Genomic DNA, 17,661 nt, shown 5'->3' with positions numbered 1-17,661 from the left:
TAACATGGAAAGGCAATAGGAGTATCTGCAAATAGTTTGATACTTTCCTTTAACAAAATCAAGAACAATCTGATTGCTAAAATAACTCACTTCTACTATTTAAACTTCCAGCGTGGTGTTCACAGCACCAAATTTTACCATAGTGTTTACAGGAATGTTATAGGAAGCTGTTGGAAGCAGATTTCTATTCAATTAAACCAAAAGTGAAACTAGTTACCAGACCATGGATGTCAAACATCTTCAGCTGGAGAAGTATATTTTAAAAAGTGGATTGTTGCACTGACCTAGATACACTGACAGACAGCCACCAAGACTTCAGTCTGAGGTTATAGCTGTGTCTATAGCTGTAAGGATGATGATGGAGTGATTGTTTGCTTTTATGAGACAAGGTTAGATCAGATTTCCATTTCTGATGGAAGCTAAGTTTGACTGTAATACCATTCTCTTTGGAGATGGAAGCAGGACTGATCTAAAGTGCCGTGGTCTAACAGTGTGAGCACAAGCCCAGCTTTCTGATAACTATTTGCTGTTGTTCAGAGCAGCTCCTGACAAGGATAAGGTAGGAGGCCTGACCAGTTGGGCGTTGGGAACTCAGCTGGCCTCATGCTGGGTTCACTTGAGCACTCAGTGCCACTTTCTGTGTAAGGCTCAACTGATAATGCTGCTGGTGGCACGGGCATTGTGGGCACCAGTGACAGGGGTCTAATAGGTGGCAGCCATTCCGTGGTTGGAAGATGAGGAGCTGAACCCAGGAAGTTTTGCCATCTGTCTCTCAGCTCAGGCACCACCATGAAAGGTACAGAAACCACGGCTGTATTACAAGCTGTGCCTTACTCAGGTTGTCAATAAAAGGATTCTTCCAATACTTCCTCATGCTCAGGCTGGATTTCTAGAACTGTGTACACAGGTATCTGCATCATTTTGGTGTGATATTTACTGCATTACATGAATATTTCTGTCAGTTCATAAAATGATTTTGTATTCAGCTGATGCAACTTCACAAAATCAGGTGATACTGAAAAATACTGGTCTCTCTGCATCCAGTTTAATAGACTGAAATGCTTCTCAACTTTGTTGTTTTATGCTCTTCTTCCTGCTTATTTCATGAATCCTACACTTTTTGTGTTAGTAACCAATTTTAAAACTAGTCTGGAGGTTTCTTTTGTAATCTTGTAGATGTTTTTGTGTTGGGACATTGAAGAAAGACACAATGGGAAAGAAACAACTTCTGCAAAAAGGATAAAGCTGAAATGCCATCTCTAAAAATGGTGGTGGAGTAGCAAGGTAGATGGACTAATTCACTTCAGAATCCTGTTCATTGACCATGTCTGGTGAATGAGAAATAGAGCATGGCAAAATTATGCAAAATGGCAATCTGCTGCTTGCTTTTTGGGAAAACCTATCACTCGGTCAATTACATTGTTCAATAAACTTATGCTCTGAAAGTATCACCAATCTGCCTGCAGTGTTTCATGTTAAACTGGGAAGAGAGTGTGTGTGATTCTGAGAAAACAAAACAGCATCCAGCCATTCAATTAACTGCAAGTAGGTTTTAGGAGGTAAACTTCATCACTTTGACTTTTATTATTGACAAAATGGAAGTCTCTTAAAGCTGCTTGGTGTTCAAAAAAAAAAAAAAAAACAACCTGCTTATTTCAAGCAAGGTTCTTTCTCCTGTATTGTTGAGTACATCAGGGTTGTGCCAGCTTTATCTCTTCCAGCATTGCTTCTCTACAGGCAAAATCAATAAAATAAGGGTAGTAGAGCCATTTTTAAAATCTTTTTTCATTCTCCTGTTGATGCTGTGAAACTGTTTTGGTGCGTAAGGATGTGGTGTTGTTGCAGTGTTTCCTGACAACGGCCCTCAAGGAATGACTAGTGTAGAGGTGCCAGGCTGTAGAGATTGGTAGGGCAGTCTCTGGACTCTGTCTGAATGTGTTTGTCCATCTCATAACCTCCATACTGTTGAAAAAAATGCTCTATTATAACTTTCCATCTCAAGCCCCTAGATATTGATTAAGGTTGCTTTAAATCCAGTTTATTCAGTTATGAATGAACATCTCAAGCAATAAAATTTAGTGGGTTTTCTTTATTCCTTAGCTTCTGGCCAGCACTGTGTTGCTTATGGAACAGATGAAAAGCTTTGGGTTTTTGTTGCCTACTGGTGTATAATTACTGTACTAGTAAGTGTCTGGCAATGAGGAGGTCTGGGAGCACACAGAAAAGTGAACCTTACTATAAAGCTGGAAATTGATTTTACAACAAGGGAATTTATTTGTAGTACACCTACTGCAATTCTGAGTAGCTGTACATTATGATAGGACAGAGGAACCTTAAGGTCAAGAAAATACTTTTTTGGAGCAGGCGTGGTCTTAGGCCTGAGTGTGTTGTTGCTTCTTTAGTCACACAGCTGTGACTAAAGGATGCTGAAAGGGTCCAGGTTTTTAGATTGTTTCAATTTTCTTTCAATTTGCTGTAAGTTTTAGATAAAGATTTAAATCGCTCAAATCACTTACCAAAGCATTAGAGCATAATGGCATCTAATTCAACCCTGCAAAAACAGTATTGTTGCAAATAGCATTTTCATAACTGATTTTACTTTGTTGTTTAGTAAGCGTGAAAAGTACCATTTTATTTTCAGTCCTCCATCCTCCCTGTATCAGGAGAGCAAAATACCGATGCTGTTTCTCTAAGCTGGTGGTTCCATAACTGTTTGACAGCATACCAAATGTATTTAGCAGAAACTGCCTAATAACAGATCTTTTGCAGTGGCATGTCTGATTTGTATGAAACATTGCAGTAATTGGCTTCATTGGTACTGTCAGAGTGAACTTTAAATGAAAGTGACAGTAACTAGTCCAGACTTTTTTCATTTTCTTCAGAGTAAAACTATTAGACAGTAAGTGACTTACTGGTTTTTCTGCTTTCAATTAGCAACCCAATTTTATACTCTTTTAATTATCATTTAATTGGATTCCCCCCTTACACTCAGAGCCTGGCAGCCAAAACAGCTGATTTAGTATTTGGCACAACTGAGGGGGTGAAAATTTCTTCTATAAATCTTTCTCTAGAGGATATGTTTCCACCAGCATAGAAGCTCTTTTCTGGAAGTGGCAAATCTCTTTTAATATCTCCTTACTTTTGTGCCCAGCTCTGAATCCACTGTTTGAGAAGTGGTTATAACTGAGGGGGCTGAAGCCTCCAAAGTAAAACTTTAATGTAAACTGTAACCAGAGAGGACATATGAACAGTTCTTAAATTAGATTCAAAAAGGTAATGTTGGTATATGTGTAAGTTGTCCCTGTAACTGTTCCAAGAGATTAATTGTCATGTCCTTGCATGTTCTTAGTGGAGGGGGAATTAGTGTTGTAAACTGACCTTTTTAGTGGAGGGGGAATTAGTGTTGTAAACTGACCTTTGAGAGTAAACTAGAGGACAGGGCAGGGGTTGGGGATGCTTTTTTTAAAAGGGACTGGAAGGGAGAAAGGGAAAGACTCGATGGTTTAGGGACTGGAGGAGAGGTAGCACACTGGAGCCTTGTTGGGCTGGGAGAAGGGGCCATTTCTGAGCCTTCAGTCACAGCCCTCTCCCCTCTGCTGGCAGATAGAGGAGGCAGGAAACACCAGCAAAAAAAAAGAGGAAGTAGGAAGGACATGTTGCTTTCCTATTATAGGTACTGAACTCAAACCATGGATAACATCATCTGCCCTGGAGCCCATTGCATGTGTGGGTTTTAAAAAAGGTCCACTGAATGGTGGTTGGGCTTCTTTTGGTAACTTCTGGCTCCTCTGTAAACTGTTTGGGGAGTTTAGAGGGAGGGCTGATCATATCATTATAACGTTAAGTAAGTTACCAGAGGAATCACTTTCTTAACCTCCTTCTGTAATCTTCAGGGTTAAATGTTTTCAGCTCATAGTTCAGTTGTAGTTATTTGTAGCTGGCATTCACATTTGCTCTGTAATTCAATTTAGATGATGCTGCTTGGCCTAAATTGGAGCAGACTAGTCGAAGGAGCTTGGTGCGTGTAGAAACCGATCACTGACTCTGTAGTTAAGGTCATCCAAGTAGAACTGTAAATATTTCCCCTCAGTTTTAAGGTATAGTTATCTGGCTTGAATTCACTTACAGAATTGTGATTGATACTGTCAGATCTTACATGTCAGATTTTTCAGCTACTAAAAATGCTGACTAACCACCTTATTGTCATCACACAAGAACTGTAATATTCTCATTAATCCATGTGGTTTCAGTTCCAGCTGTTTGCTAGTTATTTATTCATTAGAGTCTATTTTCTGAATAGCTTCCAGCTACGCATTCTTCAGAGAGATGAGATTTTATTCATACATGTATCTACTTATAGGTGAGGAATTTGAAACTGGAGCATGAGCAGGAGAAAAACAAGATCTTGTCAGAAGCATTAGAGACACTCGCTACCGAGCACCATGAACTAGAGCAGTCTCTGGTTAAGGGATCTCCGCCTCTCAGCATCCTCAGTGAAGAGCAGTTCTATGATGCTGTTTCAGGTAAGTGGTGATGTCCAGAATGTGAGTGTGTAGACAACATGTCTGTAGTGAATGGCTTGGGGGCAGATGGGGTGGGGGAAGAAGGTGGAAGCAGTCTAACTTCAAGTGAAATCTCTGCCTTTCTAACATGGACCTTATTTTAGGAGTAAGCTTAGTGTGTTTTATGAGCAGGGCTGTAAAAATTTGCCAGAGCTCACCTGCAGAATTGTATTACTTCACCTTAGCATGACCAAAGGTTAGAAAACCACCAGACAGAAATGAAAGGTCTGATTGCTTGGGAGTCTACACCCTTTTTTTTAAATAGCAAAACATTAGGCTCCTATTTTGGGAGAGGTAACTGTATCTTGTAGCCTTCTGACTTGCTTTGTCCGTGGTGGTGTGTGCTTTTTCCTTTGTTGTATTGTTAAAATCAGAGTATAAAAATCCCGAATTTTCAGGGATAATGATATTAAGAAAGGCTTGTTCTATTTCAGTTTTGTATACCTGAAGTGTTACATGCGAAAGAAAAGGATGAATCAAAGTCCTGCATGCATTTCTTAAATGTCTTTTCTTTCCCTGTTCTTCAGTTTAGTATCTTTCATAATTCCATATGCAGAACATGCCAATAGTGGTTTTGGAAGATTCTGAACTGCCTGAAATGATTGCAACATGCATTTGTATAGAGAGGCTGTGCACAGTGCATGCAGCTCAGCAGTAGCTCTAACTGGGTGATCCGGCAGCACACACCTGTCTACAACTATGAAGGATCTGGAAAAGCTCAAGGGTGAACATAATCTAACTGTAGCAGACAATTGGGTTGTGACAGCAAACTTCACTAGCAAGGATGGGGTTACTTTTTGTGTGAACTGAACTGTCTGATGCTTCTGACAGATGAGAAAAGCAGTGTTCCCAGACTCCTTGGTAGGTGTTCTGCAGTGAGAAACTTAAGCCGTGAAAAAACAGGCAAAGGAAGTCTATGCACAGGAACACAGTGAATCAACTTTGTGAAGGAGACTGCTGTTTGGCACAGCAGCAGATTTATCAAGCCTTCAAGTAGAAGAGACTGAGGAACACTAAAACAGGTTCTTCCTCTGGAACCAAAGGAACAATTCTGCTGAAAGGCCTCAGGCTCTTTTGATTGTCAACAAAGCAGAGAATAGTTCTTTATCTGATGCTGTTGGAATGTAGTCTCTCCAGCTGGGCTTGCCTTGTGCATATGAGAGGATATTAAGCTTTAAAGAGCTGCTAGTTGACACATCTCATAACTGACCTGATCTCTAAATACTGTTGAATGAAAGTGTCCAAAGGCGCCTCTCCTGTTGTCCAGAGGTGGTAGTTTTGTCCTTGGAAGCTACAAACAAATCGTATCAAGTGGATTTATAAAACTGTGAAACTTGCTGAGTGCATATGTATACAAACATACTTAAAAAAACCCAAACATTATTTCTTTCTTCTTTGGGAGAAGTTACTTGACATAATTCATCTTAATTGCATTTTAAATAATTTTCTGGGACAAACTTACTTTCTTGGCTGTCTATCAATTTAATCAGACTGGTGTTAGATTCTCTTCTCTAGGTTGTTCACATTTAGTGCTTTGCAGAGATTAAGGCCCTTTCTGTCTCTGAAGGGGGCGGGGATGGGGAGGTGGTTAGAAAAAGGGAAATGTGATGTATTTTCCTGACTGCTGAATACATGTTACCACTTTCACTTTAAGCATGAAAGGAATTAGTTTTTTGTTGGTATGGTTTGAGGAGAGGGGTTTTTTTTGTTCCTGGAAATCTAAATTGCTACAAAGCTTTTGCTTAACCTGATTTGCAAACTGATAGTGTCAAATTATCTTGATTTTGGACAAATAACCATATTCATGAATTACCTTTCTAAGTTGAATAGGAGATTGAGCAAACACCAATGTATTTTAACAGGGTGATATAACAAGTTATAATGTCTGTCAGTGGGAAAATGCCGCTACTTAGAGTATTTTTTTCTATCAGGATGCCATCTTTTTCTGCTTGCAGTTCTATGAATTTTTAAATTGCTGCTGTAGGAGTGAGTTTAGAAGTGAGAGTGTTGCATAAGTAGGCTTGCACTTTGAGCTGAAGAATTGTTCGTTTTGACTTGACAGGTTGAAAGATGCCACTGCTGCTTTATTTATTTATTTATTTAATGTTTTGAAAATAATTTTTTGTTTACTCTTAATGGAAGTATCACAAATGGGACCACTCAGAGCAATTTTCAAGCAGGTTTTTGAGGAAGAGGTGTATCAAAAAGGATGTAGTCAGTGCAGCAACTACTTGTCCCCATTTGCCATGCTCTGGTTCACATTGTAGAAAATTCCAATTGCTCCTGAATGAAGCTGAATCAGAAGATACAGTCCAGCTCCTATGGACACTCAGTCCATGGCAGCAGAGTAAGAGCAGATCTGAAGAGAACAGCACTAGAAACGTATCTGGTTTGATTATCAAGTCCTCAGCACCATCTGTTCCTCTATAAAATCTGCTCCAGCCTGAGCCATGCTACCTGCAAGTGTTGGCATAGACTGAATTGTTCACTGTTAAAGTCTGTGGTGTGTGGCTCTGTTTGTAGAAATTGTGGCCAGAGTTACAGAAATATCCTCTTCCTTTTCCAAAACTGGAGTGAGGAAAATGTTTGCAATGTGGGAAGATTACTTACTGGAGTTGGAGTTTATTTTCTGAAGTCTCCTTTCTTTGTATCTTTAAGTGATATGCTGTTGTCAGTACTTTTTGACTGTTGCAGTAATTCCTAAATCCCTGCAAAGAGAGAGAAATTAAAGGAAGAACCTAGAGAAAATGCCAGTTATTTGTCTTACCAAAGCATGGTATCCAGTGTTAAGAAGGGCAAAGTTAAGGGTGTTATTAATCGGAACTCTGATAGTCGTAGGTCGGTTAACAGCACTTCCCGGTGCGCTGATCCGCTCATCATGGGTGTGGTGGAAATGTGTAATTAAACTCGATACCACACAGAGTGCTGCAGCTCTCACTTTCAGGATTGAATGCTTAACATGTGTCAAACTCTTCTATGTTTAAAGCAGGGTGGGGTGGAACGGGAGGGCTCTGGGGAAGGGAAGAAGCACTGAACAAGTAGCAAAATTCAAGACCAACGCCATCTCCTAGAGAGGTGGAGAAGTTATTAGCTTTGATTAATACAGACCAGAAGCATATGAAAATGGAATAGGAATGCAGAGATCATCCCCAAGGCTGAAAAATGGCCAAGCAGGTCAAGAATTAAAGGGTAAAGGCACTTGATTTTTGCCTTTCAGATAAGATTCCCTTCTCATATGCAAATTGTGCATCCAGTTTGGGAAGAGTTTATATCTTTCTTTGTTTTTCTCTTTTAACCAGGTTTTATCTGAGGGGTGGATTTTTTTCTGCAAACAGAATTTTTTTGTGAGTTGAGAGGGTTATTGATGGTGTTGCATACATGCAATCTTGCAATAAAGGCAGTTATTTAGCTACAGGAATATTTAAGTACACTGAAGCTAACCTGTCATAGTATAGCTTCTTCTGGTATCTAGCACTACTGGGTGCTGTGTTTATAAATAACTCTCCTAAATGGTACAATAAGTAGCAGACTACATCCCTTGTTGTTTCCTAGTTTGTCTACAGTAATCAGATCACTTAAAAGTAAAAATGATACAAAAAGCAAACAAACCTCTTGCCCTTCCTTCCATGTTTAGAGTAGTTTGTCAAGTGGCTTTTTTTGAACGTGTACCAAAAATACTTCACAGCCTCTGTGAGAACACTGCTGCCTGACACTTCTTGCCTTGAATAGAGTTAAAAGAATGAACTTGGGCATCTCAGAGGGATGGGAAACACCTGATCAGAACTGAAATCCAACAGTGCCAATGGTTAAACATTATATTTCTGAGGTTTATTTATTAATCAAAAACGTTGGCCAGACTTTCCTATCTGCATCTGAAAACTTACCAGTTGTAGCAATGGGAAATGAGGTCCCTTCAGTTAAATTTCTGTCATTGCTTCTGCTGTTTCCCTGTGCTCTCCCACTTTTGCAAAATGTAGCTGGTGTTTGTACTGTTATTCTTTCAGGTTTTGTGAGCTAGAGAGCTTCCTAGTCAGCCTAGTCTTGTCTCAGAGATCACTTTAAAATTTTGGCTTCTGAACAGGGACTCTTATTCCTTCTCCCCCCTCCTCAGCCCACAACCCCTTAAGTTCAATTAAAAAAAAACCCTTCATTTTCTCCTAGTCATCTGTTTGACAGCTGCTCTGTAGAAACTTGTGAATATAAATCTTTTTTTGCAGTGACGGGGGAGTATGCAAATCTTAATTCAGAAAAGAGTTCGCTGCAAGTGCACAGGGAAAAGCTCAGTTTGAGTTGCCTGTTGATCTGTGCTTACAGTACAGTACTAGGCTTGTTCACTAACAGTCTCTCAAGGATTGCTGAATTCTTTGGGTTAAAGAAGGTAGCTGAGGTTAAGGGATTGGAGACTGAGATCTTTGATGGCAGGAGCTGTTGTAGATGTATTTCTCTGTTTCTCAGGAAAATGGGTGAGGTTTCTCTAGGGAGCAGTTTCTTATAACAGTTGTGTTTCATTCTTCTACTGTTTCTTCTTGTATAGCATGGTATTCTTGCATTAGGTAAGGCTCATGCCCTGGGGAAGACTGTCTGGTCAGTGTCTACAGCTCTGGAGAGGTTTGCAGGTGCAGAGTTCAGTCCAGCAGGATCGTCTCTTGGCACTGTAAGGGCAGCATGAGGAGAACTGAATGTGTAGGCTATCTAAAAATCTTTGTTATACCTAGAATCATATCCAAGAGTGACAGGCAGCTCCGGTGAAGCTTATCTGCTCTTGCCTTTCTGCTCTGGAGTCCTGGGTCTGTTGCAGAGACTCAGATTGAAGAACTTTGCACGCTATGACTCTTGTCTGAAAGCAAGACAGTCCTGGATGGTACAAGAGAAGAAAGGACCCTACAGGAGCCAGACTTTCCTTTATGTTACTGGGTTGGCTTCATGCTTTTCTTGTCATGGTAACTGTTGGCACAGTTGAGCAACTCTTTCAAAAGAGAGGTGGAATACATACCTCAAGAAGCTTTATAGCTTGTTGTGTGGTCAGGAAGCTGAGGCCCCAGTTGGGTCACACTCCTAGAGTGTCTCTTCCTCTATTTGGATGTGCAGGAAGACTCTGCCTTCCTGGCTACCTGGGTATAGGATCTCTGGACAAATCTGTATTTTATGTAACAAACTTGTCACAAGTAAAAATGCTTTTCCTTACCCTACTTGTTAAATATAGTACCCACCAAACTAATGCTTTGATATGTTATGTCGTAACTTGGCACAGAACTAGACTGACAAATTTGGGGGAAATTGTGAGAAGATTCTCTGGAGTGCCAGTCCACTTCTTTAACATATCCTGAGCACCAGCTGGCAGTTCTTTTCATTCCCTAGCAACTGACTTAATTTCAGTACCATCTAGATGAGGATAGGCATGGATGTTTTAAATGAAAAATCTCCTTTATGCTTCTAGATCTCTCTCTCTAGAAGAGATGGAGATATTGTGACATAGCCCATCCATTTAGCAGAATTCTGTCCTGTTCCTGACCCTTATGTAATCTGGATGTGGTAGAAAGTCCTCCTATCTATCTATATATATGTATGTATATACACACACCCTTCAGCACAGCAATATACAATTTACATGTTCTGGAGAAGCTACTGGCATAGCTTTTTAAAGACAAAACAAGAAAGCACCTGGCAGTAGACAGCTGTGAGTGAGATATTCTTTTGGACTCTGTGCTACTTCAGCAGATTTTGATTACTGGATTTGAATTAGAACGAGTGTGTGAGAGAATGGCTAATTTTGCAATTATTTCTCTGGGGTTTTGCAGCCAAGAGCAGCAGCATATGCTGGAAGCAGTACATAGCAGGAATAGCATCTACTGTAGATTGGGTGTACATTTTTCAGGAACAGTGAAGCTTGCATTAAGCTGTTTACCATTCTGTGTAGTACTTGGTTTCTGCTAAAGAATTTTTCAAATAAGATAGAAGCTCATATCTTGAGTTGTTCCCTCACTTCCTGCAACTTGCAATTGGATAATCCTTAGACAATCTTGTCAGGTTTGAAAGAAAACCTAACACAAAAATACAGCCTTTGCCAGGAAATTTGTACCTTCTGATTTGGGGCAAGACTGTCTGTTCTCCAGAGCTGGACAAACCTGACCAAAACACTGGTTGGAAAGAAGGTTTTGTTGTTGGTGTTTGGTTTAGTTTGAGATGTGATGTGGATTGTACTATTAACCTGCCTTCCACAGAACGAAGTTTATCTTGTTGATTGGTGAGCTTATCACTTAGACTTTGCTGGGACCTACGTAGCTGGTGTTTATCTGTATGATACATCCTTCTGTTCTTTGATACTTGTTCAGTGAGTTGGGAAGTGAAGGTTGGTGAACAGCACTGAGCACTGAGAGTCTTAAGAACTTACACCTAACTGAAGAAGGAGTCATTACTTAAGGTACCTGTTTGTTTGGTAGGCTACTGGCATCTGTGTGGCACTGGCACTTGTCCTGGGCAAGGTCTAGTAGCTTCAATTTAATAAATATGCCAGAATTTGGCTCAGTTTGGTAGAGGATTTTTAATGTACTGTGGTCTTGCTTATTGTGCAATTTCTTTATATCTAGATGCTGGGCTGCAGCAGTCTCTGGCAGTACTAGTTACTTACCAAATGGATGCTGTCATCAGGACACAGTAGGCTACTTAGGTTTCAGTTTTGTACAAGGCGGGGAGATGTGTTAGTGACTGAAGTCTAGCACAGGCGGTAGATTCATTAACATGCACCTGGTCTTTTGCAGATTCGGAATCTGAAAAATCATTAAGTGGGTTTGAAACAACAGCAGCCTACTCGTTAGAGGACAGCATGGATTCAAAAGATACAATAACTTCAAGCATGTCTGAAGAAAAGGTGTGTGGCAGTGGGGAGTCGCTGTCAAACGGAATCAAAAAACACAGGTAGGATGTTGTCCATTCTTAAAGTTCTATAATATGCATTAATGGTAAGAGACCACAGGAATCTCTGAAAAGCTAACAAACTTTAAAACTTTCCTAGGGATGATTGACAAGTAATTGGTTGTGCTATGATTTTATAAAGACTGTTTTTCCAAGGTGTGCTCCTTTGCATCTTGATGATCCAATCTAAATAAGTAAAAAGAAAATATAATGTGCTGTTTAGAAATGGACACGCTTGTTTTTTATTAGATCTTATTAAAATCTATGTGGATTCCTTCATTTATCTTTAATGACCTGTACCTCCTATTGCCTCTTTAATTTCGAGTTATTTGATCCTTCTGTTGGTATCAGGAATGAATGAAAAATATTGCTAGCCTGGCATCAGAAACTCAAATGTGAACAAAGGGAGTCTTATTCTAAAGTCTCATCCATGTTTTATGTGCTTATTTTGTGTTGTCAAATGATCCATTTTTGTTTGTTTCCTTGCCGATAAAGGAGGACAATAGGTCTGGAGTTAATGAGATGTAACAGACACCACTATTCTCCAGTTTCAGTGAAAGGGCAATATAACATTTGTGCTACAAATAAAGCCAGACTTCAGCATGTTTCAAAGAGACTGTTCTGGAAGTGTTTTGGATGTACAGGATGATGATGGGGACACCACATTTCTGTAAAACCAGGAAAATAATATTTAATTTTACAGAAAGAAGCTAGATAGGCTTTAGTTACTTGGTGTCTTGGTAGTTAAATTGCAGTAACTGTTGAAGTGAATTGGTAGCATCAGACCTGATATTTCAAGGGTCGACCTGTGAGTGTCTCATACTAGACAAAGACTGAAGCAAATGAGGGCTTGGGTGGAGTCATGAGTGTTTTGGGGAGATAACATAAAGCAGCTGACTAAGCATGTTGTTCTGCTCTTGTGCTGTTAGCAACGTGGTATTTATGGCCTTGGCTAAGTGCCTTCCCTAATTAGAGCAGGAAGTTTGGGAGTAGGGGAGGAAGCAGTAGTTGAAAGTGGACATCTGAATTGCCTTCACTGCCTTGGAAACAGTGAGGAGAGAGGGTGCAGTACATAATGAACATGAAAATGATGGTGCATATGGACTTGCATTGTATTGAGGAGTTCAAACAGGAATTACTCTTCCATTTACTATAAAAAATTACTTTCCAACTTCTTGTGATGCTGCACAGCGCTGTCAGAACTGCAGGGAGCAGGTGACTGAAGGAGCATTTCAGAGCTCCTGATTTTATGAAGAGTAATGAAAAGTAATAAACAAATACATGTGCCTCAGTTGTTTCTCTGAGCTGCCTGTCATCTTGTAGTAAAGAGAGCCTAGGATGCTGGAGTAAAATGGGTGCATAAATTTGCTAATAATTTACTGCTAAAGAAAAGTGGAACCTTTTTTGAACTTATTTTGCATTTAGATAAGAATGTGTGGCCTTATTTTATGTGACTAAATGGCTGTAGAATATATGGCTGTATTTTATGGGATTAAATGACTATAACAACATTATAGATTGAGCTGTAATGTTAGGCTTTTTTACCTGACACTGGGAGTTGTCCCCAAATATATTGATGCAAACTATTTCTCCCCAGAAGCTCAGACAATTTAAACTTCACCTCCAAGAGAACCTTCTCAGGGGATGTGAGATGTGTTCTATTTTTAGCCTCTTTTCTGAGGCTGTTGGTAGTAGCCACGTTTGGCCTGGTACAGCATCTGTTTCATGTGACTTCAGAACTGTGTTGCCTGCCTGGAGCTGCTGGCTCCAATTTGTGCCTGTTTTGTCATGGGGCTGGTTCTAACTGGGTGCATGTGGTCAAATAGGCACTGCCTGCTTTGCCACCTGGGTCCTTTCCAGAGCCAAAGCTGTAACCTCTTGATGCTAGGAAAAGTGAGGGATTCAGAATGTTTTGACATCACTTAATTCCATCCTTACACCCTTGAGTTTGCTTATAGCTTTTACTTTTTTTAACTTCCATGTGTGTTAAATGGAAACAAGTCCCTTAGAAAATAGACCATATTAATTTCTTTTGCTTAAAACCTTGATACCCTCAGATGAGTAGAGGAGCTGTGCCTTTAGGTTGCACATGAGGTTACCTAACGCTGTTCAGCCCACAGTTTAAATAAGATTTTCTGTCTTCATCTAGACAACCTGAGTTCTAATCTGCGCCTCAAAGTATTATTTGAGTGGTTGAGAGTTTTCCACACAGAAGTGGAGGTTGGTTGTTGCTTGGCAGGGGGAGCACACATGCTTTGGGTTTGGAAATGAAGGAATAAATCTGTTGGTTCCAAGGAATTAAAAGTGTTGGGAAGTACCTCTACAGATATGTGAAGCCAGTACCACATATAATCTGCATGTTTATTCTAGGGTGGATTTTTTGTTGTTGTTGTTTTGGGGTTTTTTTGGTTTTGTTTTGGTGGGGTTTTTTGTTTGTCTGTTGGTTTGGTTTAGTTTTTTTTATGCAGTTTGTATCCTGCTGATTGTTCACAGAGTTGAGAGTAGACTTAATTTTTGTTAACTTCTTGGGAGAGGATTTGAGAGGTAGAATAGTACAGTTAATAATCAGGAAGCATTCAAATCACTTCTTTTTAAGAGGGGAATTTTTTCATCTGAGCCAAACTTAGAAAAGGCAAAAAAACCCCCACCCCTCAGAAAAGTCCAAGCAACCCCCCAAAAACTCTAGTGCATAAAAATGTTCTGTATGAAGTGCCAACATTTTATATCCACTTGTCACTGCTGTTTTCCTCCTATTGCTGAATTTTGTTTTCAGCTTTCCCTTTGGTCCCTGCACTGGGGGCCTTTCAGAATGCAAACATGTTTGTGTTCAGTTTCATGGGAGCCAGGAGACTGTTTGTTCAGGTTGGCATGAAAAGCAAGCTAAACGTGCCTTTTTCACTCCGTATGTTTCCTTCCTCACAAGATTCCTGCAGCAGTTGATGTGTAATAGCTAATGCTTTGGGCAAGTGTTTTTTGTTGAAGTAAAGGATCCTAAATAAATCTCATCTGTTCTACTGCACAGAAATTCCAGCAGATGTTTTTGTCACTTAAAGCTAAAATTAACTTCCTGAGTTGTTTTTGAAACTGACATCTGGAGAGAAGTTTTTGTATTCAAAAATAATTTGTTTAATCACAGGGAGTATGTCAAGGTTAGTAGGCCTCAAGTCTTGGCTGCCTGTCATTTGTCCACATGTCCTTACTTGTCCCTGGGATCTTCCTTGGTGACTTAAAACCACTTTGTTTTTTCAGTGTGTGCGTGTGTGTTCTAGAGGGAGGAGAGAACTGACTCCCACAGCAGGTTTGACTGATATAGGCAACAAATATGCATGAGTGGCTGAAACTGAATGCCAACCTTCAAATTGAAGAAAAGGGCAGGTTAACTTTAATGAAAATGTAAGTTTTGGTATGTAAGGAAAGAAATTTCTCTGGATACTTCAGCAAACTAAGGGTTAATGTGTTTAACATGCAGAAGGGCTTACTAAAACACAAATACCCACTCTGCTGACTGCCTGCATTAAAGGATACTCAGGAAAAACAAGTTAACATTACAAGTAAAGATAAGACTGAATAGTTGGTGGACACTGTCCTCTCCTGGACATATGTATCAAAACATCCATGGAAGTATTTTATACTTAATATTATTCAGGATGATCTTTTTCACAAAACATTTTGGTCTCCGTGAAAAGTCAGACTGGGGAGTGAGTGGTGGTATGTTGGTCAATTGAAATAAATCCTCCTACCCACTCATCCTCTGCAGGGGAGCTGAGTAAAACAAGTGGGTTTTGGGCTGGTAGCTACTTGCTAACACTATAGTTTTCTACTCTGAGGAGATCAGACATGACTGGGTTTTTGATGGGATGGGGCTTGTTTGATTTTAAGGAACATTTCTTGGTTTGCTCTTCCTGAAAACTGAAGCATCAGTGCTGGTAAAGGTGCTCCAGTGGCAGATAAGTAGGGGAGGCAGCACAGCAAGTGAGGCTACTGAAACAAACAATTTAGTCTGAGTATTTTTTTTCTAAAGGCAGTGTTTCTGTTTATCAGAAAGGTGAGGTGGAGAAGGAAGGTACAGCCTGTTCACACTCTCTGAAAAAGATTGCTTTAGCTACCTTGAGCAGAAACAAGACATCTTGGTTAGGATAGCAACGCAATAATTTGGAGTTACCTAAACTTTGAAACTTTAATGGTTCATGCAGTTTGAGTAAGCACTGGGTAATTTTTATCTATTGATAAGAACAGAAAAATTGTGAATTTTGCTCATTGTCAATAGCATCATGATCGAAAAATGGATTTGTGTTGTCAGAGGACAAAGGACTTTGACCAGTACTTACGCCTTTCTAGAAGTAAATTGGATTAACAGTTGAGCTGCTCAATAGCAATAAGAAAACTGAACAAACTGAGAAATGCACGCTGCTGCAGGCTGTGTTCTCAGCCTAAATGCTGGTCCTTGAAAGTTATGCTTATGACTTGTTTCAGGATATGTCAGCCCCCTGTAGAACAGGATGCTCTGTTTGATATTCTTTAATGATGCTGCTTTTTTCTGTTGTTCCTGAGGGTTTTAATATAGGCCATAAATGTTGTGGCCTGTCAGTGTGAAGGTGACTAGCAGAAAAACCCCAAAACAACCACACTGTTTTAACCTTCAGCTCTGTTCAGACATAGTGAATGTGCTTATGTACCTATTCAGTTAACTTCCATTTTCTCACAAAGACACAACTAAATATCTTAGTGGAACCATTGTGAAAGCTGTTCTGATGACTGCTGTATACATTCCCTTCCATTGGTGTTATGCAAAATTCATGGTTCTGGTTTCGGAGAAATTCATGTTTCTATGCAGGTAAAACAGTTTAAATGCTTCAAAGTAACACTATCATTCCTCTTGGGGTTTTAATTTAAAAATTGGGAAACTGTTCCTTTCATAAATGAGCATATTCATTTCTTAGTCATGGTTAGTATTGGAAAACTTTTCTTACTTCTGCTTTTTTCCCCTCTTGCTTTCCACAGAACAAGCTTACCATCTCCAATGTTTTCCAGAAATGACTTCAGTATCTGGAGTATCTTAAGAAAATGCATTGGCATGGTAGGTTATCAGAAAGCTATGATGAAAAATGGGGAGTGATTGTTTTATTTGAGGCCCAAATGAAAACTTGTTTAGAAGAGGTCTTTTGTATGTGTTTTTTCATTTGTTGATGGGGTTGGTTTGTTTACTTTAGTTTTTGGGTTTTTTTTAATTTGCTGCTTATGCTTTATTTATTTGCTGCTTTATTTATGCTTAATTTGCTTTATGCTTTACCTTATTAACTTAAGAAGGTAGGACCTGGTCAGAGCAATATTCTTTCACTAAAAGTGTCTTCTCTTGACTTGAACCCTTTAAGTACTTCGTGGGAGTTTTTAAATTTATTTTGACTGTGGAAAAAACAAAACAATCCCTGAAAAACAACCACTTCATTTTGCTTTTGTCCCTTCCCCTTAGTATCTGAGTCTTCCCCCTTCCGTGGTTACTGACCAGACGGTGGCCAGATCAGAGTTAGCTCGTTGGCACCTAATCTGCTTCCAGCTAGGTGTGAATTGAGAAGAGCTCTTCTCTCCATTAGATCCTACAATAGGCTGGAAATATTTGCTGCTGATAAACCTCTGTCAGTCTCTAACAGTAGTCTACAGAAGGGAAAGTTTGTGGGTTTAGTTGCTGTTGTTTTCTCCTCCTCCCCTTGGTGTAGTTAGGAGCAGCATCAAGCAATGAGGTGTGGAAATGCTGGGGAATGCCTGCATCAGCAGCTCCAAGTCTCCCGAGTTGATGTGAAGTGTCTGAGGCTTCTCCCAGTGTCTTTAGTGGAAAAGTGTTACAAAATACAAAGAACAGATTGAAAGCCTGCCTTGCATAAGGTATGTGCAGGAAAAAAGGGTCTTAATTCTGCTTTGCAGCAATTGCTGCAGAGAAGTTGTAGTTGTGGGGGGCAGCAGAACTTGTAATGGCTTGTACCAAAGCATCTGCCAAGGCTCCTGGTGCCGGGTGCTGCTCTTATGGCTCAGGACAGTGCTGTTTGCCTCACCCTTGGCCAGCAGTCACACTTACACCCTTTTAATTTGCTGCTGCAGGCAGTTTAAACCATTGCTGTGTTATGCATTCAGAGGGCATGCTTTTTAAAAATGGAGAGAGAGAGCAGACAGCATCCAAACTGTAGGGCTTCCT

At 39.9% G+C, this 17,661-nt stretch overlaps 1 protein-coding gene across 4 annotated transcripts in view; it reads left to right on the top strand.

Annotated features, from left to right (window-relative positions):
- OSBPL1A (oxysterol binding protein like 1A) overlaps positions 1–17,661 on the top strand; it is a 77,415-nt gene that overhangs the window by 43,249 nt on the left and 16,505 nt on the right. For 3 of the 4 annotated variants that reach the window (XM_059859411.1, XM_059859403.1, XM_059859418.1), the window contains 3 exons: positions 4,361–4,523; positions 11,321–11,477; positions 16,476–16,551. In XM_059859411.1, coding sequence (XP_059715394.1) covers positions 4,361–4,523; positions 11,321–11,477; positions 16,476–16,551 — 396 coding nt within the window. The remainder of the gene's footprint in view (positions 1–4,360; positions 4,524–11,320; positions 11,478–16,475; positions 16,552–17,661) is intronic. The other variant, XM_059859429.1, reaches the window with a different exon arrangement.

The sequence above is a fragment of the Haemorhous mexicanus genome, chromosome 1, assembly GCF_027477595.1.
Source record: "Haemorhous mexicanus isolate bHaeMex1 chromosome 1, bHaeMex1.pri, whole genome shotgun sequence".
Classification (NCBI taxonomy): Eukaryota; Metazoa; Chordata; class Aves; order Passeriformes; family Fringillidae; genus Haemorhous; species Haemorhous mexicanus.
Note: the sequence above shows the minus strand (reverse complement) of the source record. Positions and strands in the feature narration are given on the sequence as shown.